At 45.1% G+C, this 21,907-nt stretch overlaps 1 protein-coding gene across 10 annotated transcripts in view; it reads left to right on the forward strand.

Annotated features, from left to right (window-relative positions):
- Nucleotides 1-2,459: 2,459 nt before the first annotated feature.
- Nucleotides 2,460-21,907, forward strand: part of PLCB1 (phospholipase C beta 1) — a 376,130-nt gene continuing 356,682 nt past the window's right edge. For all 10 annotated transcript variants that reach the window (XM_068675405.1, XM_068675406.1, XM_068675407.1 and 7 more), the window contains exons 1-2: nucleotides 2,460-2,867; nucleotides 13,897-13,974. In XM_068675405.1, the coding sequence (XP_068531506.1) occupies nucleotides 2,769-2,867; nucleotides 13,897-13,974 (177 nt within the window). In that variant the 5' untranslated portion in view covers nucleotides 2,460-2,768. The remainder of the gene's footprint in view (nucleotides 2,868-13,896; nucleotides 13,975-21,907) is intronic.

Genomic DNA, 21,907 nt, shown 5'->3' on the forward strand with positions numbered 1-21,907 from the left:
TGAGATTTTGGAACCTGCAAAAAGAAAACCATTCAGAAGCCAGTACCTGCAGCAATGCAAGACCAGAGTGTATCACATCTGATAGGTAAAATTTTCAACAACTACCTGGATAAGCTCCCTGCAAGTTTATTTTTAACAGTACATCTTTTAATTCCATGGAACTAAAAGGGCTGAGTCAAAGAGAAACAGAAGATAGGCGTAATGCTAGGTATTTAGTGAGGCTTACTGCGCACTTGGATAAAAGGTGTCTGGTTTTTCTTTTGCCTGACTTAGTCCCATCATCTAATGATAAGATAATCGTACTCTTTCTGGGTGTAGTGATCCTGCTGCGCATAGCCTGTTTCCAGGTCACTGATGCCATGCCTTGTGGAAGAGGCTTGAATTTAGATGTGCTTTGAATGTGTTTGCCTTATGTACCAGGAAAGGTATTCGGAGCTGGAGCAGGGGCTAGCTGCGCAACAGTGTAACACATAAGCTATCTGGGTTGCCTAAATTCCCACTGATTTCACTGAGCCCAGGATTTCAGCAAACACTGAATCATAAGCACTTTCCAGAATTGATGTTTAATAGGCACAGTCATAGTGCCATTTCCTTTTGTGCTTCTTCCTCCTTTTGATGCACAATCCATTAGCTATCTGCTATACAAAAGGCATGTTTCACTTCGGCCAAATACCATGATCTGCTACATTTCATCAGATTAAAACAGTTAAGTCTGAAAAGCCACAAAACTCCTCCAAACAACACCTCATATCTGAAATATCACCCACGAGTATCAGATCTTGTACTGATCTATAGGGTCAGCTCCTACGTGGTCAGACTAATGGCTTCCCAGGGCTCTGTGCTATCATCAGGAATCAGGAGGTATCATTGTGAATTGCAATTGTTTTTTTCCTGACAGTTTAAAGAAGTCCTAGGCCAAGCAAAAACGTATTATGGGCTTGTTGAGAAAACGGCCAGAGGTGCCCCAGTCACTGGTAGTTTTATGTTTTCCAGACAGTTGAATTTGGCAGACTCCTATGAAGAGAAGTGCTTAAGTGATCATGGATAAGTACGGTAGGATCTGGGCTCTTTGCTCTTACTTTCTGTGGGATTTTAATATTTTGTTTTCATTCTTCAGTATACTATACACTGGGATGAAAGGGCAGATGTGAGCACGGTACTGAAAAGTTCTCCCCCATACCCCCATCATAAAGAGAGCAATCCTGTACCCGCAGCAGTGCATTCAACCCCAGAGTTTGTTATTGTTTAAATCCTGGCAAATCAGTGGGAAATGGAGCACAGCAGGGAGGGAGCAGACTTGCAGCCTGACTGACACGGCACCCCTATTTGCATGGAAGGTTGATAAGAATAAAACACTGAACAAATGGCTTGATTGGCCCCAGAGTGTGCATGCTGCCTGCGCAGGCTGTTGTGGAGTGGATTCAGCTCCTGCTAAAGGCAATGAAAAGTTTCTTGTTGAAGTGAAAGAATTTGGCAGAGGACCAGCAAGCTTTAACAACCCTGTAACTAACAGTAAGAGCAAATCCGGAGTCCAGTGTGCCAGTTTTGTAGCTTTGTTGTTGTTGTTGTTTTTGAAGTCACCTTAGCATATTTTTGAAGTCACTATAGCATATATATTTTTACCTGGTAATCTTCTGAAACATCATTCCCCTAAAACAAAATCAATTTTTCTTTGAAGTCATTCTTTTACATCATTTGCTTTGTCTATGGGATAAGTTTGGCCTGCTGCCCTTAACTTGTAAGGGTCAACTGGAAGCCTTCACAGGGAAATCAGAAGTCTCCTGTGCTGCGTCATCTGATGCTTCATCTCCACCGTGGCTGCTCGGGGACTCTAGGGGAGAGAAGGCTGTTTCTGGCACACGTGTGGCTTTGTTCTTCTCAAATCTTTCCTATAAAACCTTGGATTGAGGATTTCGGTGGGTGAAAGGAGACTTTACCAACGTTGTCTTCTGCGTGAAGCAAACCTAAACTGAATCAAGGAATGCTGAGGAAGCAGCGAGCTTTGGGAAAGCAATTTCTGTGCATTTAAAGCACCAAGCTTTGATGGGAAGCGCATGCACGTTTTCCTTCGACTCTTCCCTCCTTTGCTGTCCCACTCACCGCTCTGCAGGCCGGCTGTTGCCTTTCCCTTCTGCAAAGCAGCGTGCCGCGACCATTTCCCAGAGCAGCCCTCACCTTCCCCTGCGCTCACCCCTCCTGCAGCCTGACCTCGCCAAGGGGCACCCCTCCTTGCCCCTCACCCTGGCTCCCCGCACACCCTGGGCTTCCCCGGCCCCTTTTAGTGCAGCTGCAGCCGATGCAGGGGGCGGCAGCGGGCGCCGCGCGGTGCCCGGGGCCCTGCCCAGCCCCGGGGGGCGCTGCCCGTGGCCGCGCTGCCCGTGGCCGCCGCCAGGTGGAGCCGCGGGGCCGCGCCCGGCAGCAGCAGCAGGAGGAGGAGGAGGAGGAGGAGGAGGAGGAGGAGGAAGGAGGAGGGGCGGGCGGGGAGCGGGCAGCGCCGTGCCCCTGCCGAGCGGCTGCGAGCGGGCGCAGGGCCGTATATAGGGGATGTGCCGCCGCGTATAGGGGATGCGCCGCCGCGGGGCTCGCCCTGCCCGCCGCCGCCTCGCCGCCTCCCCCCTCGGCCGGCACCGCTGAAGCCGCTCGGCCCCTGCCCTGCCCTGCCCTGCCCGCAGCCAGCCGCGGCTCCCGGCCTCGCCTCCCCCTCAGCCCTTGCCGGCCGCTCGCCCCAGGCTCCTCGGCTCCGTGCCGGGCGCGTCCATGCGGGGCAGATGGCCGGGGCACAGCCCGGCGTGCACGCTCTGCAGCTCAAGCCCGTCTGCGTCTCCGAAGCGCTGAAGAAAGGCGTCAAATTCGTCAAGTGGGACGATGTGAGTAGCTGCCCGCACGGGGAGGGGGGGGGCTCGGGAGCAGCCGGGGAGCCCGGCGCGGCTGGGGGCAGAGCCCGGCAGGGCCGCCCCGCGGGCAGGTGGCCGCTGGGGCACCCTCGGTGGCACCGCCTGGGCTGTGCCGGGCTGTGCCGGGCTGTGCCGGGCTGTGCCGGGCCGGGGGTGCTGCTGCAGCGCCAGCCCCGGGCGGCCAAACTTTCTCCGAAGCCTGAAGTCGCCCCCGCGCTCGCTGTGCCCGTAGGAGCCGTGCTCCGGCTCCCTGCTGTCAGCCTGCTCGGCTCCATCCCCGCGGCTCTAACGCGGCTGTTTCAACCTGTTCCCTGGCTCTTGCTCCGTCTCTCCTTCCCTCCTCCCTGCCTCTCCCCGTCCTGTCCTTGTGGCTGCTGTCCCTCGCCTTGTTTTCCCGCAGCCCGGCGGGGTGCCGAGCCCCGGGCACGCTGTCCCTCAGCTCCCCGCTCCCTCTCATCTTCCTTCCTTTGCGGAAGGCTCTCTCCTTCCTTGGCTGGCGAGGACACGGGACTCGCCTCAGAACCCCCCCTGCTTTCCCCTTGCCACTTGCTGCTTCCCGACACTTTGACAAGCATTGCCCCAGGCAGCAGAGGAGCATGGCTTTGGTTCACCTTCATGGGCAGGCTGTGCCCGGGACTGTGTCAGAGGAAGGCAGCAGAAAGCTGAGCTTTCTCCGCAAGCTGCCTTTTTGTCACACCGTGAAAGTACAAACGTTGTGCAGGAGAGAAGGAGAGCAGGCAGGACGGCTGGCTTTGGTCTCGCAGCATCGTGCCTGCAGCGTGCCATGGGGTGTCTGTGCCCTGGGTGTGCGTGGAGGGCCGGGTGCCCCACTGGGCTGGGGGCAGAGGGGCAGAGAGGCTGGAGCTGTGGCAGGGCAGTGGCTGAGGAAGAAGGTGGGTGTGCTGGGCAGTTTGAGTGTCGGGAGAGCCGTGAGGATAACTTGTTTTGAGAGCCTTAACACAGCTCTTGGGTGTTTCTGCTGTGCTAAGGACACGCACAGCAACAACTGGCGGGAGGGAGAAGGAGCAGTTCATGTGTCTGACAACTGTTCTTGTCCTGTTACGTGTCGCTGCTTTGCCATTGCTCTCAGCCTGTCCAGCAGCCAAATGTGTGAGCCTGACCTCTATAAACCTGTGATAAAGGCTCTCAAGGAGGGAAAGAACACTAAAAAAAACACAAACTGATCCAACTGTGGTGTGGAATGTTATTTACAATAAGGAGCTAATACCTTTCTAATAAACCGGGCAACCTGACCTTGTCCACAGTAATAAACAGTGGCTTGACACAGGTTATGATTGATCTGAAGATAGATGGAGCTAAGCTTGAATCACTTGCCTGATAGTCAGAGAATGTTTTCCTTCAGTTTCTTTCATCAGTGTAGTACAATGTAATCTCAGCCTTGGCATTGCAGTTATTGTTTTAGTTTGGTAAGCTACCATGAAATTTACGCAGATAGATCCAGAGGTCAAGTCAATGGTGTAATTTCAGTCTCCAGACCAAGAGTCCAAGCAATTAGGCAACAATTCAAATGATTTAAGTGCTATTTCCCTGCACTATACTGTACACGTAGCATTTGAAGGAGGTGTTCTCCGTGCACAGTGGATATTCAGTGGCCAATCTGTCTGCTATAGACTTAAATGGAAGATCTTCAATTTTAAACAGAAAGGCTGCCATAATAAAATAGGGCTAAAATCTGGCAAAAGATACGAGATTCAGGTTAAAGGTGATACTGAGCGATACGCGGGTGATACCTGGAAAGTGTGTCTGAGAGTCCTGTTGTGTTTAGCGAGTATTTTTGTGAGCAAATTCAGCAGTCTTGTGGAAGTTGTTGTGTATGGAGCCACACCTGGGCGAGGAAGAACACCAGCGGTACCTGACTGCTGACCATGCGCTGTGTGTGTGTGTGCATGTCGCCCTTCCTGCCCTTAACGTTTCTTCTCAGCAGTGGAAGCCCAACAAAATCAAAAGTTTCAGTGGAAATTCACCTCCTTCCTTTGGCACTGTGGCCATCAGGAGGTCTTCAGACTAATGCATGTTCAGTGACTGTGGGTATTTGTCACTGAGTAGCCAATAACCACCTCAGAGTATTTGTTTTCTATCAATTAATCTGCTTCAAGGGTTTTTAAAAATGATGATCATTAATCTGAACCTCTGTGCCCTGTCGTGTAAATACACGCGCACAGGCTCTCAGTGAAACAATGGGCTGTAATGAGAAATAGTAAACTACAAAATACGACAGTAACGTGGAATTGGCCGTAATGAGTGCTTTGGATCTGCTGCACTAACGGGGCTGTTCGGAGAGGCTGGGCTCACGCCGGTGTTGATTATGCACCAATTTGGTCTGTTCTGTGGCTGAGTAACAACTGGAGCTCGGGACGTCTGCACTGCCCGTGCACCAGGGCAGCATTCATTCCTGTCGCAGGCGTACCGTTTTGGTACACCGTCCTGCTGTTTTGTTCTGCGGTTTAAAGATGGCTCTGTTGGCTCGTCTTCACGTCTCGTAAGGCAAAGGAGAGTTTGCAGTGAATTCGGAGAACTTGCACCAAGTTCCAGCCCCGAGCAAAATTTTTTCAGCTGAGTTATAAACTACTGAAAAGTAATGCTTTTTTTTTTTTTTAATGGGAATGCAGAAAGGATTTTAACCAGGGCATGAAAGGCGTGTAAGGAATTTCCTGGTGTGTAGAGTAATAGTCGTTAAAGAATGCGTTCGGCATCCTTCAGCAGGATGCTGCAGTGTGCTGCGCAGAACGCGTCTGACAAAGGCAGCGGCGGTACAGGCTTCCAAACAGCCCCAGCCCTGCACTCACCATCCCGCGCTTCCAGCAGCTCTGTGCCTAATTGATAACTGCGAAGCTGCTAATAGGCAGATGTGGTACTGGCACTGTTATACGGGCCTCCTCTCTGAGGAGCAGCGGGGAAGTGTGCTACATATTGCATTGGGATCTCCTCCAGTGCCCGCATCCCCTCCCGCCCCCCGAGGTGTGATGATAATCCGGTTTGAAGGAGAAAAGCCTTGCCCGAGCTGTGCTGAGATCTTGGCAGAGGAGAGGAAGAGGTTACATCAAGCACTTAAGATCAAATGCAGGCAGGTGGAAGGCAGGCAGCTCGGGAGCCTTGAAATTCCATTTCCTCCGCAGACCGTTTTCAGTTTCTAAATTGTAAAAACATTAGGGTCAATTAAAAAGTTCCGGTTTTGCAATTCAAGTCACACTTCTGTGCATTGGGGTCGGCTACAATGGCACATGTTCAGCCATCCAATGCTTACCTAGAGGCTTTTCACCAGTTCAGTTTGGGATCAGGATGCAAAGCACTGAAATCAAGCCGATGGTCATTATTTCACTGGTCCTTTGCTTTTCTCACACTGTGTCTGTTTTAATCTACAGCAGTCTTACAGTCAGCAAACCAAATTTAGAATTAATTCTTGTTTTTGATATCTGGACTGGGTTCACAAGGCACCGGACAGAAATAGCTGGAGTCTGAGTGAGCGAAGGACCAAAGTGACCAGTTGCATAGATGGGGGGGGGTTGTGGATGCATGCGCGTGTGTGCCTGCTTTATGGTGCCCGTTTGCTGAGCTTCTTCAAGTCCTGTTTCTTCATGCTGCCTCCAGTTGGGATTTTACAACCACTTCTTTACTGCTGTGAAGAGACTGAGTCTCCTAAGCCCTGGTCTGGTCTGTGAACAGATGTGCTCTGTCATTCCTAGAGAGAAGTGACATCTCTGAGAGAGGGAGAGCTGACTTGAGCCCCTCAGCTGTACTGAAACCCAGGGCTGTAGCAGCTCTTCCTGATGAGCTTTAAAACAGTTTGAAAATAAATAAAAAAGGATGCATTCAAATGTATGGGTGAAGCTTTTCTGGAGGGGGCTGAGTTTAACGTAGGAGAATATGTTGCTAGCTGAGGACATCAATGAACCCTGAGTGTAAAGGAGGTTCCTTCTTAAAGAAAGACTTCCCTCAGCACTGAGCTGGAGTCTGAAGGGGCTGAGACCCTTCCTCTGCCTTCTTTTTTTCTTCTTTTTTTTTTTTTCCTTTCTTTATTTTCCTTTGGCCTGCAGTGGGAACAAGGTAGACATAGCAGAGTTAACAAATAGCGCACCAGCTAGAGCACAGCTGAACTGGTGTTTTCTAAGAGCGGTAATTGGCATACTGAAGCAAGTTAATTTGATGGTGTATTTTCAAAAATAGGTTTGCTTTCAGTTCTTGCTTAAAGGCTTTCTCGTCTTCCCTAGTGATAATATGTACTTTACATAAAGAATTTGACTGCTTGCTCTGTGACTTGTGCTATTTACTTCTACTTGCAAGTTAACAATACCGGTAAGGTAATGTAGCAATGCCTAAGGTGAGGGGCATGATTCCTTTTTAATTATTATTATTTTAAAGGAACCTTTAGTTACTGAAACTAAACTACTGACTGGTAGTATTGTTTAGTGGATACAGCACCAGGTATTCCAGGGAGAAACAAAAAGGAGCCCAGGTCTTTTAAATTCTGTTCTAATGCCTTCTTTCTCTTAGAGCCCCCTTCTTTGCCTTTATGTTTTTTTGAGTTCAGACGAGTGCTATGCAGAGTTCTCAGGCTTCTCTATTTAGTTACAGGCTCTTAGAAGTTATCAAGAGTGTGAGGTACATCCCCTTTAAGCTTTCAAGTAAATGCAACATCCAAGTATCATTATGGATAAGCAGAGATCAAACAACAACAACAAAAGACTGGAAATGTTGAGAAGCGGTTTAAGATGCTGATGCCCATGCAGCTTGTTTTCCCACCCTCCTGCATTTCTCTAAACTCTGCACGAGTCTGTCACTACAGGGTAGTACTGGGGCTGTGAAAAATGAGCAACCATTGTTCTGTGTGTATGAAACTAGAACAATAAACTGAAAACAGTTTATTTTTTTTTCCTGAATGTTTTCAGTCTGGAGGGAAGAAGTTAGTCAAATGTTTTAGAGTTTCTGTTGTGTGTTTTTTTTTTTCTTTCTTTCTTTGTGTAGTAAACAAACAACAGCTCCATGCTATATGAAAATATTTAACCTAAATGAGTAGAAGTTGTGGTTTGGGTCTCTTGCAACATAAACAAGTTATCAGATTGAGTTTAAAATTTCTCAACAGTTAACATTTGCTAAAGGGGAAAGCCTGAAGTTAGCTCCGTCCCCTGCAGAGTGGTGAGATGTGTGCCTCCGAAGAACTGGGGAAGACTTCACGTGGTTCAAGTTGCAGATAACATCTGTTATGGTAGCCTCTGAGCGCCTGGAGCCTTAGATACTGAAGAAAGTGGAAATCAGAACGCGTCTCTTTTAAGTAAATAAGAATTCTGCATGGAAGGGAAGTGAACAGTGCGCTGAGATTGTGTACTGTATGGACTCTTCACCCTAATGTTTGAGTGCTACAAGCCTTTTTTTTTATTATTATTATTTTTTTTATATAAAAAGCTGTGGTGAAGTGGAGTTAACTTTAATCGTTACGGAGTCTTTTATCTATTATAAAGGAAATGCCTCATAAGCACCTCTTAATTTATTTTCACAAGACCCATTAGATGACAAAATGCGTTCCCTATTGTACTGTTGCAGGTCCAAAAAAAGAGACCAACATTAAAAACTCCTAATTTTTAATCCGTGATTAGATACATTGGACCCAATTTTCTGACTGCATAGCACCACGCAGTCAGATGTTCAGAATGAGTCCCTAGTGACTGCAGATGACTGATTTGGGCTCAGCATCTCTAAAACTTAGATAATGAAATGTGGAAATAGAATTCTGGTTTTCCCTTAAAATCAGAATACAGCAGTCACGCCGATGAGCAGTTTGGTTTAAATGATTTGCTCAGCATCACAGAACTATCTGGCAGAGATGATAGCTTCCCAGTTGGCGTTTGGCTACATACATTTTTGTTCCTTCCTTCTTCACTGCATACTTTGCAGCATCTACAACAAATAAGGGCTCACACACACAACTGGAAGCTACATGAAATAAGGCTGTAATTAACCTAAGATTGTGGATGTCCTAAAAGAGGCAGGGGCAGTCTGCTTCTGAGAAACAAATCCTGCTTGAAGTAGCTCTTTTAAACTTGCAGGAAGTTAGCCTTAATTACCAGAATGATGACTTCTGTCATGTGGTGCCGTCAGCAAAGTTGCTCCAGGGTTTAACCGCTCTAATGGTGAAGAATATTTCCCTGCATGTTCCTGTGCAACAAGTGGGATTGCAGTTTACAGGTCCCAACTTTTACTTTTAGTCCTGCATCCAGTCCCAATCCTATTTGGCCCTCAGTTCCAATTCTGATTTCCTCTCCTGCTTCCAACCTCCAGTGCTCTTGCAGTGTCTCCAGCCTTCCCTTTTGGCAATCCGTTCCTTTACAAGCAAACCAGGGGACGGACAGTTTCTCCCTGTCCTTTGTAGTTCAGCTGTCGGACTAAAGAAATTCATAGTGCTAGTTGCTTGCGTAATCCTGTTTAGTTCCAGTCTGAGTGTGCCCAGTGTATTATGGAATTTAGAAGCTAATCTATTTGCTGAACACATGTAAACTATGGTTTTGCTATCCCTTCTTTCCTCTTCCTCTCCTCAATCCTGCAATCCCCATGCATTGTGGGGTGGCAAGAAAACTCCATGCAGGGACTCTTCTCACACCTTCCATGCAGCTTTTACACCCTTGCTCAACCAGAGTTCAAGCCCATTCTCCAAGGTGAAAGAAAAGTTGCAGAATACTTGCTTCTGCCAGAAACAACCTGTATTTCGTAGCGTTGGGTTTGGAAGCAGTTTGGCAGAAACTTTCCAGGAGAAGGTTCAAGCACATGAAATGCTACTGTGAGTAAAAAGTATTCAGGTTATTATTTGGGGATGTGAAGAGGCCTCTGAAAATCTGAGGCAAAAGCAGGCAATGGACAGGGTTAATAAGGCAGTGCTGTGAGCCCCACCTGTAGGAAGAGCTGATCAGAAAGGTTGGTCTCCTGTTCTTTTAAAAGTCTGTAGGTACGGATTGTGACTGCTTCTGTTTATTACAGAATCACAGAATTTCTAGGTTGGAAGAGACCTCAAGATCATCGAGTCCAACCTCTGACCTAACACTAACAGTCCCCACTAAACCATATCCCTAAGCTCTACATCTAAACGTCTTTTGAAGACCTCCAGGGATGGTGACTCCACCACCTCCCTGGGCAGCCTGTTCCAGTGTCTAACAACCCTTTCAGTAAAGAAGTTCTTCCTAACATCTAACCTAAAACTCCCCTGGCGCAACTTAAGCCCATTCCCCCTCATTCTGTCACCAGGCATGTGGGAGAACAGGCCAACCCCCACCTCTCTACAGCCTCCTTTAAGGTATCTGTAGAGAGCAATAAGGTCACCCCTGAGCCTCCTTTTCTCCAGGCTGAACAAGCCCAGCTCCCTCAGCCGCTCCTCGTAGGACTTGTTCTCCAGGCCCCTCACCAGCTTCGTCACCCTTCTTTGGACCCGCTCAAGCACCTCGATGTCCTTCTTGTAGCTCTCTTAAAAAAAAATAAAAATCACTCACTTAAGTTCAGACATGTGTGTGCTATGAAGCCTGTCGGAATAGGAGCACTCGGTCTTTCTGTTCAAGGACTTTGCAGTGCCATCAGTCAGAAACCAAGCCCCTGCTCGGCAGGAGCACCCAGGGGTGGCTCTTAAAAAACAACTGAGAAGTCACTGACGTTTTCACTGATTGTGACACCCTGCTTCTCTGTTCTTGTCCCCTGCCTGACCACCATTGATTCTTTCTTTGGTCACCACTCCTGCTTCTTTCTTTATACACTTGGAAGTGTCTTACGAATCTGGGGCCCCTACACAAAGGGCTTCTTGCTTTGTAGCTCTCCAGTGGATCTGTGCCCCTTCTAGACACATAAATGTGTGCTAATTTCCCAAACTGACAGTTTTAGGGATGTATGACACTACCTTCTTTTTTCTTTCTTTTCATCTGTTTTATTTTTGTGTTCTGGACCTGAATAGGTTAGGGGAGAAATGAACCTCTGCTCCCTATATGTTTGTCCTCTGAGTGTTTTTTTTTTTTGTTTTTTTTTTTCCTTTTTCCTTTATTTTTTAAAGCTCAATATAGAACTGCCTCAACTAGAAGACAGAGGGCTGAGAGGCAGTGCAGATCACTTGGGTCCTGTCTGTTAGCCTCTTCTGTAGAAGTGAATGTGGTTGGTAACTCTACTCAGGGGAGTTATGAGACAGGTCAGCTCTTTGGATGAGGAAACGGAATTAATGGACTTCAGGGCACTGTCCTGAATGACTGCGGGTGTGTCTTCTGGGTAAGAAGCCACACTTTCTTCCATATAATAGTGTGTGTGCATGTTTATATATACACATGCACACTCATATATGTTATATTTGTATATATATAGAAATAGTAAATAAATGTGCCAGACAACTGTCATTTGAAACAAGTTTCTAATTCAGAGAATTGACCCACTCTTCTCGCTGAATGTGACGTGTACCAAGGTTTTTATGTACCTTTTTGACTGTTGCCTACCTTTGCAGATGGTGGCGAAGCAATACACAAGCAAGAGACCTCTTCCACGTGACACGAACACTCTGTCCTTTGTTGAGTGGGCAAAACAACTTGCAGAGCTGACTAGAGAAGTTTATTTCCATTCTTCTGTTCCCAGAACTAAATAGTCTGGCTCCTAGTGGCAGGGACTTAGATTTATAGTTATCTTGTAGAATATATAAAACATTCTGCATGTGACTTTTATTACTGCTGTTAACTGCATGGACGGGTTCCTAATAGTTACGTACACCAAGTCACATGTACCAAGTATTTCTCTGATCCTGTGTGATTCAGTGTGACAGGGTGGGGTTCCCATGTTCATCAGTGTTAACAGTGCTGTGCTTAATGTCAGAGAAGTGTAGCTAATCTAGAAGACAGGCTTAGTGTATTGCCGCTTTTTATTTATTTATTAAAATCTTCCTGAAGCACAGTGGATCCTAAATTAACTCATTGTTACAGTGAGATTTGCTTTATGTTGCCTGCTAGATATTGAAGGCTCTCTTCCCCAAGCTCCACGTTTATGAGTCTGATTCAGGCCAACACCTTACAACCCACAGCTGGACAAGTATTACTTTGACAGCTCGAAGTCATCAGCACAGACAAATCTGAACAGCTTTGGGTTGGAGCAGCTGATTTGACAGAATTCACTTGCACAATTGATTAATCTGAGACATAGTCTCTTCATGCCTGTTTCTCATCACTTCTTTCTCTTTGTCCGCCCCTTCCCCAAGTTGTATCTCATCCCAAAGCAGAAGGACGTTTCAAGTCTTTTCCATTCATTTTACATAGTTATGCAACGGCTGTGTGTGGGACATAAAAATAATATAATAGAAGAGTGTTGTCTCCAGAACTGTTTTTTTTTTTTTTTTCCCTGTTATAGTGAGGAAAAGAGGGGTTGATGGTGCTGTGTGAGCAGCTCTGCTCCCAGCTGGGCAGTTCCCATAGTTCTGGGACAGCCGTGCCTGTTCCCAGCCTCCGAAAGCCCACGTGGAGCCCTTTGGGTGTCACTGTACCTGTGGCGCAGTTAATCCCCAGCCCATGTCTTCTGGTAGCAAAGAGGTTTTCTACACTCATCCAGGGGCTTGATCTTGTATTTCTTCCTTGTGTGGAATTGCTTCTCAGTTTGTATTTCTCTTGTGCTGAGATAGAAAACATGCAAACTGGGAATAATCCAACTTCCCTGTTTCATGAACGTCCATTATTGGGAGTTTGCTGCTCCATCACAAAGGACTGTACTAATGGCATGATGCAGAAGGCTTATCTTTTTGCCTTGGAAATGACGCTTATGTTAAGTTAGTTTTTATTTATTTATGATAATGCCACCTCCAACAACTTCACTTGCATTTGAAGAAAACAACAAACAAATCACAAATGCATTTGATTTTGATTTGAACCTATCAGAGCCTATTTTTGTCCTTAAAGGAATTTAGACTGACCTCACATACTGCTGCTTTGAAAATAGATGGATACTAAAGCTGTAAAACACCTTTAACACTTTGAAAATCTACGTTCTGTTTGAGGAGGAATTGTGTATTTAGTCTGGTTTCCTGTGGAGATAAGGCATAAGCAATCTCTCTGCCTGCCTGCCTTCCTCTCTTTTGTGCTCCCTCCATAACTTTTTAATCGAGTTTGGCAAAAAGGTAGGGTCCCCATGTAGCAGCGTTTTTACAGATGTCATGAAAAATGGCAGAGGAAGGAGAAGAGAAATTCTATCAGGACCAGGCTGCGCTGATTTCAATTATTGTTAGGCACCAGGGAATCCCAGTGGGTGAGAGATGTAATGAACACCCACCTGCAGGAGAGCCTTTGGATAGAGCTTATATCTCCTGGGTCAGGCGCCAGTCAGAATACATAAATATGTAGGAAACCAGGCCTCCTTAGTGCTAGTGCTTACAAGTGTGCTTGTTTTTAAACGACCCGAGCTATGTTTGTTACCAGAGCAGACAAGTTTTAAACTGATCTGGGGGAAGGGAAAGGGCATGTGTACTTCATGAATAAAACCCTAATAGCTGTGTGGTGGTGGTTTTTAGTGTTAAAGTAGTTGACAAAGCCTTATTATAACATAGTAGGCACTACCTCAGGTTTTGTTGGCAAAGTCAGTCTTTATCTGTTAATTAAAGCTTGTAGGCATTTAGGTTTTCTCTATATCCAAAGGTTAATTTGGATTCACATATGGGACTTGTGATAACTGTAGTACTTTTTTGTATGGGCTCTGGTTTGACAATTAGCACGCGATGTCTGTTTAACTCCACTTCCAGCTTTTCTGGAAAAACTCCATACGTTGACACATTTGAAGTTATTTAATACTGTCTTCAGTAATGGAAATACATTATGTCAGGAAAATGGAGATAAGGTAGGTGACGTTAAATTCTTCTAGTGACGTCTTGCAAGTGATACCTTCTGAGTAGTATCTAGATGTTGCAGTTCATTAACGGGGTGGCAAAGCAGCTAGTGCATAATTACGTGTTCTGTGTGCTAACATGTTAATTTGTGTTTTGTTTTTTTCCTTCTAGGACTCCACTGTTGTCACTCCGATTATTCTCAGAACAGATCCACAGGGATTTTTCTTCTACTGGACAGATCAAAACAAGGTAAGAGGAAAAGATTAATTACTCCAGAATGATCCTTTCTGTTCACTATGGTGTGATGGGCAGCAGTCAGGAGGCTTTGTGTGCTGGTTCTGGCATGTTAGACAAACATAGCATCAGCGTTTGTTCCTCTACTCTTCTGGGGAGTGAACATAAAAAGGTCTGTGGTCCATTCCTGGTGCACAAAACATGGAGAGAAGGGTAGGAGACTGGATTTCTGCTGTGCTCCTATTGTTTCTAGCTACGTTGTTGAGCTGTTGCCCGATGAGTTGTATAAATGCTTTGGTTTATGGGTGACAATCTAGCTGTTTTGGTTCATAGTTGACTTGTGGTTTCTGTCTTGCCTTCCATGTGGTACATGGCAGGGCTAGAATACCCAAAGGCTGGAGCTCCTTTTGAATTCTTCCTCCTGAACTGCCCTACGCTCCCTGGCCTCGCCTGATGGGCCACGTCATGAAATTCTTACTAATCCTTACTGGATGCTCATTTTCTTTTAAAAACATTGCAGCATGCTTAGATCACTGTTATGGCTGGGGAGCTGTTGGGAAGCTCATGGCCTGATTCATCGCTGTATTACTCCAGTTTGGTGTTGGTGTCACCCCTTGAAAACAGCACTGTTGTATTTCCAGCTGTTGGAGACTGTGGTTTGCAGCATGCTGAAAGCATCTGTGCAATTAGCAGTTGGGTACAACTTCTTTCATAAAGCATATAAACTATGTAATAGCAAATTATTGCTGAAATTGTTATAGCAAAATGCTGCAGTAAAACTAGAAACTAAATAGGTTCCTCTTTTCTACAGATGAACTTTCAAGTGCTTAGGAGCTAAGTGCCTGTACCCTTTGCCTGTTGAAAACCTGGTAGTGTTGGGCCTTTGGCCTTGTTTTGGAGTACATGCCAAGATGACTAAGTATGCTATTCTGGCTATGGAAACCTGCTTTGCTCATTGTGTAGCTGTTTTTCACAAGTTCCTGTTGATTTTATGTTTAGATACCAATGCACAAATTGCTTGAGGAGGTAGCAACCATTAAATGTGCAGACTGTACAGGCAATTTGCTGTTACATTAGCTCATAGTTATCTTGCGATGTTTGCTTTTTAGAGGAGATGGAGAACAGTTTTGAGTCAGTGTATTTGAAAGTCATATCATGGAGTTATAATAAAAATCCTGCCTTACTTTGCTTGTGCTTGTACAAGGTGGTGCTGGTTATTAATGCGTTCATCTGTTGACAGTCTGGAGTTGTTAAATAGCTGCCCAAAGAAGCAAAGTGGATCCCCTGAGAAGTTGAAGGATATGACTGATTTACACCAACTCAGTAGCTGTGCCAAGACACAGCACAGTCTACTGATTTGTTGCTTCCCTTGCATAAACTAATTGTTTAAGTTGAAAAAGAGTAGCAAACTTTGTAATAATAAATGGAAAACCAGAGTTGATTGGAGAGTTTATTTAACTTTTAATATATTTGGCACTAAGACCTCCTTCAGTTTCCTACTGTTGTCTCTAAAAACAATGTCTTGAAGCAATTCTGTGAAGAATAGCTATTTATAGAATTGTTGTTCTCATATTCATGAAAAAATGTATTTATAATGCCCAGAGCATTTTTTTAAAAAGCTTGGGTATTTGTACAAGAGACATTAAATGTCAGTTTGATTTTTAAACTTGCAAATCAAGCCTCTGTGAAGGGCAACAAAAGTGATTTATTTTTTTTTTTCTGGTTAATAATTCATGGCAATTAGGGAAAGCTTGTTCCTGTACCCCATTATAACAGTACCTACATAAAGAAAGTAAATATATTTCTATTGGGGTGCTGATACTGCAAGGACTGGGAAGGAAACACCACTTTCTGCTGTTACAGAGAACGGTTGGGTTCGTGTTTACTGTGAAATAACAAATACATTGAAAAGGAGGATATATAGAAAGTAAGAGAATTTCCTTCTTTCTATGTAAATGGTGATCTTGTGATGACAGTGGAACTACCTGAAGTAATATTAGAAGGGCACAGCCCCTGTGTGACTGTGATTGTTGTTTTTTTTAATCTAGTATTGTTTTGAAGAAACTGGCTTTTGTCTCGCTGCTTTGGTTGCTGTTGTCTCATCAGTAATCTAAAATAAATAAATACATGAAGCACTGTATATTTTTTTTTAAAAAAAAAAAAAGCTCCTCTTCTTAATTTTTTATTTAGCTTAGGTCACTGGGGGCTGTAGCTGTGTAGCTTTCTCTAACTGGTTGAGCTTGCATTGTTTTCCTGTTTCCTCTCTGCAGAGAAAGGAAATAATATGTAGTGTCTAGCAGTGTGTCTGAGAAGTCCTTCAGAATGAGCTCTGGCCGCACGAAGAACTGAGTTCCTGGAGAGGTTGTGTGTTGCTTTTCGGGTTTAGGATGAAAGAGATCGTAGCGTTTCCCTCCCTGCATCTGACAACCTCAGGCAAGGCAAGCAGTGAGCTGCTCAGTGCAAGATCTGTGCTCACATGCCTTGCTTCTTCCTTCAGAGCTGTGTTTTGACCCTTTCACTGTGTCTGGGCTGGCTCAGGTGTGTCCAGCCAGATACCCAGGCCCAGCACCACTGCACGTGGACTTGAGGAGCTTTTGTATCACCAAGTGGTTGATCACGCTTCTCTGTGTAAATTGACTTTATCAGCAGAGTAAACGGTAGCCTAGGATGGAAATGTGTACGGGTTCTTCTGGCCATGTGCCATTCCTCTTTGATTTTTATGTGCTAGGTTGACCTTTGCTGCCTACTGTAGCATGGGCTTAGCTGCAGTGAGGGGCTGCGAAGCAAATTCAGTTCAGCTCTGGTCTTGTGCTTTGACAGGAGCACTGCGGGATCCTGCGGTGTGACACGCTCGCTGTGTGTTCGCGTATTTAACTACATTTTGCTGCCATCGATAAAGATAAGCCTTCAAAATAGTCATACATAGCATTTTGCTGTATTTCTTTTCTGATGACAACAAGGAAATTTAAAGCCTATTTTAAACAGATGGCAGGACAGCTTTCTGATTTTAGTTGGGTTTTGCAGTATGAAATTCTTTTGTTGGTGAAAGTTCTGGAATACTTGCTTCATCTGTATGCAGAGTGATGGCTGATTTCACGTTATTACTTGAATGATTCTCAACATGGGGTTTAAAAAAAAAAATAATAATTAATGTGACAAGCTAACATCTGTTATATATCTTATTGTTTCAGTAATGTCCCTTAACTATAGGAAACGCAGACAATATTCATTGCATTGTTGTATTTCTATGACCTGACTAAAACATATTTCAATTCTTTGCTACTTCTTTGAAAACGGAATGCCATTTCTGTCATTTGTTCTTCTGTTCATGAGTGTTGAAGAAGGACAAATTGAAATTCAACCAGGTGAAAAGAAATTCTACCGGAATAAAAAGGAAAGATAACAGCAGTTCTCAGGGGATACACTCAGACAGAATCAGCCTATCAACAGATGCATAAGCAGTACAGGACAAGAAATAAGTATTGTTGGCCAGTTTGTGCATTATTATTTTTGCATTCTCTAGCTGGAAGTTGTATTATGCAATCGAATGGATGGTGTCGGTTTTTAGTGTTGATTGATTGATGTGTAAGTGGGCAGGTAGGTAACCTCACCGACATGGCAGCATGCTGAAAATTGGGGGCATGGAGACCCAGTCCACGTGGAAAGAGATGAGCTGTCTGTGTGTGTCATGAAATGTAGGCATCCGGGTCTGGGGAGTCAACAATGCCTTCTAATCTGTCTTCCTCAGAAAAGCTGTTGTAAAGAGATGTTGATCCCATTTGTCCAACGGAAAGCAGTGCTGAGAAACTGCTCTAAGTGTGGAGGGGATGCTCAGTAGGAGGGGATGCGTGGCTGAAGCTTCCTCCTCTGCTGGTTGCGGTCAGAGTGCTAGCACCACCTAAGCTATGGGATATCAGGGAGGTGTCCCTGCTCCCGAGGCTGGGGAAGCTTGCAGAATTCGTAGCTTGAGCTTCTGAATGTATTTGATAGAAGGTGGGATGATGTACCTACCGCTGGGCATTTTCCCCAGCTTCTCCTGAGCTGGAGCTTTCTCATTTCATGACACTACACCCTGTGGTTCCTGGTGATAACGAGATGATATTTTTTGGCCTCAAAGGTCCTTTCTCCTCTTGTGTCCTGAGGTGACCGAGTCTCTTTGGGCCTGAAAACCAAATGTGGCATGCTGAGTGGATGTGCGAAGGAGAGCCCCAGGGCTCTGCCTGCTGTAGGTAGGATTCTGTAGGATTAGACTTGGCTTCAGCATGTTTGTAAATTGTGTTGTTCCCATTGCCCTCGTCCAAATGAAAGATGTGGCGTTTTTCCAGCTGCTGGGGATTATGGCTGAGTTATTTGAGAGACTTCTTTTGTGCCTGTCTTGAATAGGGGCTTTAAAGCAATCCGGTCAATATTTGGACTGCCCTATGGGTCAAAGATCTTTTCATTACATCTTCCTAGGTTTTACAATACATTTGACAAGCAAACAATAATGGCTGGAGTTAATATATCAATATTTAAAATATATGTAATAATTTAATGGGAAGGATTTAATATTTAATACTACTAGGTATAAAAATACCTGCTCCTAAAACCAACTGTTTGGCTTAATTTACTCAAGAGCAAGGTTACTCAGTGGTGGATCTTGTTGCTGAGAACATCCAAGAGGTGCATCATTAAACATGTATTCACACTTCTCTTCCTGGCATGTAAAAAGGAAAAAAAGCTGAATAACTAGACCTTTTGGAGAACTGAGATTATAAATATCATTAATTAAATGAGAAAAGATGGTGCATGTCTCTCCGTGGAAATGGTTATTTTAACATGTACAATGAAAAACTTGCTGGCTTTGCTCGTGGTTTTTTAGCAACTCTCGCATTTCAGCAGTCAACATCTGTCTGTTAATACTGTTTGATAGTGAATACTGGATACGTGGGACTCTATCACACAGTTTCTGACGTGCAGATAGACTCGTCTTTGATTTAGCTGCAAAACGCAGGAGCTGGAAGAACTTAGATCCCTGTGCCACACTGGCATTTTATCAGGTACTGAATAAGACCTGTATGTTTAAGACTTTGAGGAGTGCTTTGTTTGCTGTACTAGTAGCAGGTTCTGTATTAAATGCCTCATGTTCTCAGTGCTCAAGTACTTGTGGTGCTTCTCCATAGACTTCTGTAAAAACATGATGTATAATCTACATCTGCCTCTAGTGTAAAACTGGCACGCATGGAAATAATGCCACAGCTGGGGAAGCTTCTTATCAATAGGAGCCTTGTGATACTGGATTATAATCCTCTTCTGCTGAAGGGCAAGTTACATTGCCATGAATGGCACTGTTTGAGGCTAAGCCCATATGGCACTGTTCCTTTATCCATTTATTGCATGTGTGGGTTGCTTCTGGTTTTTCAGGGCAGGAGTAACTCACTGTAGTTCAGTTGGAAATGTAGGGAATGAGGCGTCTTTTGTGTTTGAAGGTGGCTGAGGTACTGAGGAAGCGAGGCCAGTCTTCCACCACTATTGGGTGAGGTTGGGTTGAAAAGCCATTTTCAGAACAAAGAAGTCACGTGCTGGAAGAGGTGATGCAGGGTATTTTCTTTGGGAATCTGGATGAGGACTCCTCTGGGACGAGGAGCTGTGATGTGAGGTTTCCAGAACTAGAAATTGGAGTGAAGCTGAAGAAGCTATTAAAAAAATAGTGGCACAGCAAATACTTGGGCCTCTGCCTGGGTTTTGCATCTCGGTTGGTGGATTTGAGGTGTAATGTTGGGAGCTGTTGTAGGGGCAGTAGGAACTCAAGAACAGGGATGTGATTTCTTGAACAGGCTGCAAAACTTTGGGATAAGAAAATGACTTAAAATGTTGGCATCCAAAGCTGTGTCTGTCACATTTTTCATGAGAAATGGAAGAGCAGCTCTTCAAGGATGCAGCTGCTTGCTAAGGGGTGGTTGTAACCAGTAGGCTCAGCAGTGCAGACTTTGGAATTGAAATCTTAAAGGTGAGTTCTTCCTCCACAGGTGATGTGTGAGAAACATCACAAAAATCACCTTGGCAGTAATTACCCTAACAGCTGAGGGTAAAGCATTCAAACGTTGAGCCGCTGTCTCTGTTAGCGGCCAGAGTGGCAGTCCTGGGAAGTTGACCTGCCTGCTGGTGCTTTCTCTGCAGTACAGAAATACCTCCTGGCATGCAGGGCAGTCAGCCTGGCAGCAGCTTGTGGTCACCTGGAAGTTGCAGCTCATGGGGTTCTGTAACCACTGAAAATATTGGTGTGTGAGGGGAATAAAAGAGACAAGGAAAGTGGTAGAGGATTGCCACAGAAAGTGATAATGGAAGGAAATATTTCATGGAGGTCAACTTCCCATCAGGCCGCTGATTTTATTTTTAAAAGGAAATCTCTCTGCTTTCAAAACATGGAAATTGTTCAAGGCCCATTAGGGAAATGGTACTACATCAAACAGAGATCTCTAATGAGCATTTCCCACTGCTAAATATCTCCCTTATTATTGTGAGGGAGGCAGGAACAGCAAACAGGCTTTGGGTTTAATCTACACAGTAAGTCCAGGGTACAGTTTCTGAAATGAGGAACCCAAAGAACTTCAGAAAAGGAGGATAAGTTTGGACTGTCCATAACCTTCTGAAATCCAGATTTTTGCACTTTTAAATTCTCAGGTACTGAGAAGAGTCCTAAGACAATTTGTGGTACAGAAGAATATTAGCTGTATGCTGAAGTGGCTTCTTTAATGCGCATCTGTGTCAGGCTTTCAAATGCTGTGACTTCAATAACAATTTCCCCATGATTCACATCTCCTGTGCTATCGTACTGCTTAATGTTTCTGTAGGCACTTGGCCTTAACTAAGAGCAATGCATGCTTTTAGGAGCTGTCAGCTGTCTGGGAGTCAGGAGACCTGGGCACTCGTCTCCTCTCGCTGCCGATTTGCCCTAACTTGGCAATGGGCTGCCGTGCCTCCCGGGCTGCCCTCTGCTGCCTTTGTCCATCAGAAGTCCTCCGGCATGGACTGCCTGTGCCTGCCCGCTCAGCAGCTGGCACAGGGTGCTGCCGGCCTCCCACACCACGCCTGCCTTGCTGGTGGAGATGCTCCTGGTAAACGAGAGAGTTAGTCCTCAGACTCGCTTCTCCTTAATTATAGCAGTCTCTTGTATTCACGTCCACTGTTTGTACATACATCTGGCTGAATTTCTGCAGCATGTGCTTTGCTGACTGACCTATTATTAGCACAGTTTGAAAATTGGCTTCTAGGCCATCAGCTTTCCTGATTGCTGGGAGGATAACTGATCTCTGTGTGCCTGTCACATTGCTGCTCGGCTGTAGTGCTGCAAGCTCAGACACTTCTCTAATGCTTCCTAGCCTAGCTGTTTCCCATCCCCAATATGCTTGCTTTTTTTTTCCTGTTTTCTTCCCCAAGCTCTTTAGGAGATAGAGCATTATTTTCAGGGCACTTTAAATACAATGTTCTGTCTCCGTACATGTGATCTTACTGTGTGAGTGTCCAAGTAACTGGCAACAAATGTCCATACAGCTTGCAGTTTTGTACTAATACTTGCCTCAGTTGCTTTCAGGCTTTTTACCATTAAAAATGTATGCTTGACCTTGCTTTCCTCTCCTGCCTTTTGCTGACTCCTGCAGTCTTGGTGGTATCGTTCAGCAGCTCTGCATGCCTGCAGTTAGCATCACACAGAGCAGAAATGGCAAAGCGCCTGGCCTGCATTTACAGGGATAACAATTTTCTGTTGTATGCGCTGCCTTCCTTCTGATTCGGGGTTAGTGTGTATGGGCACAAGACCCTCTGTAGTGTCCTTCCCCAGAGAATCATATTTCAGTCCTATCTTCTGTGCTTTAATGACGACTTTTATTATACATCCCAGTACTGTGGTGTCACAGAAACAACCTCAGGCTACAAATCAAAAGAGGTTTAGGTTTGCTATGCGTGTCTG

This window comes from Anas acuta, chromosome 3 (genome assembly GCF_963932015.1).
Source record: "Anas acuta chromosome 3, bAnaAcu1.1, whole genome shotgun sequence".
NCBI lineage: Eukaryota > Metazoa > Chordata > Aves > Anseriformes > Anatidae > Anas > Anas acuta.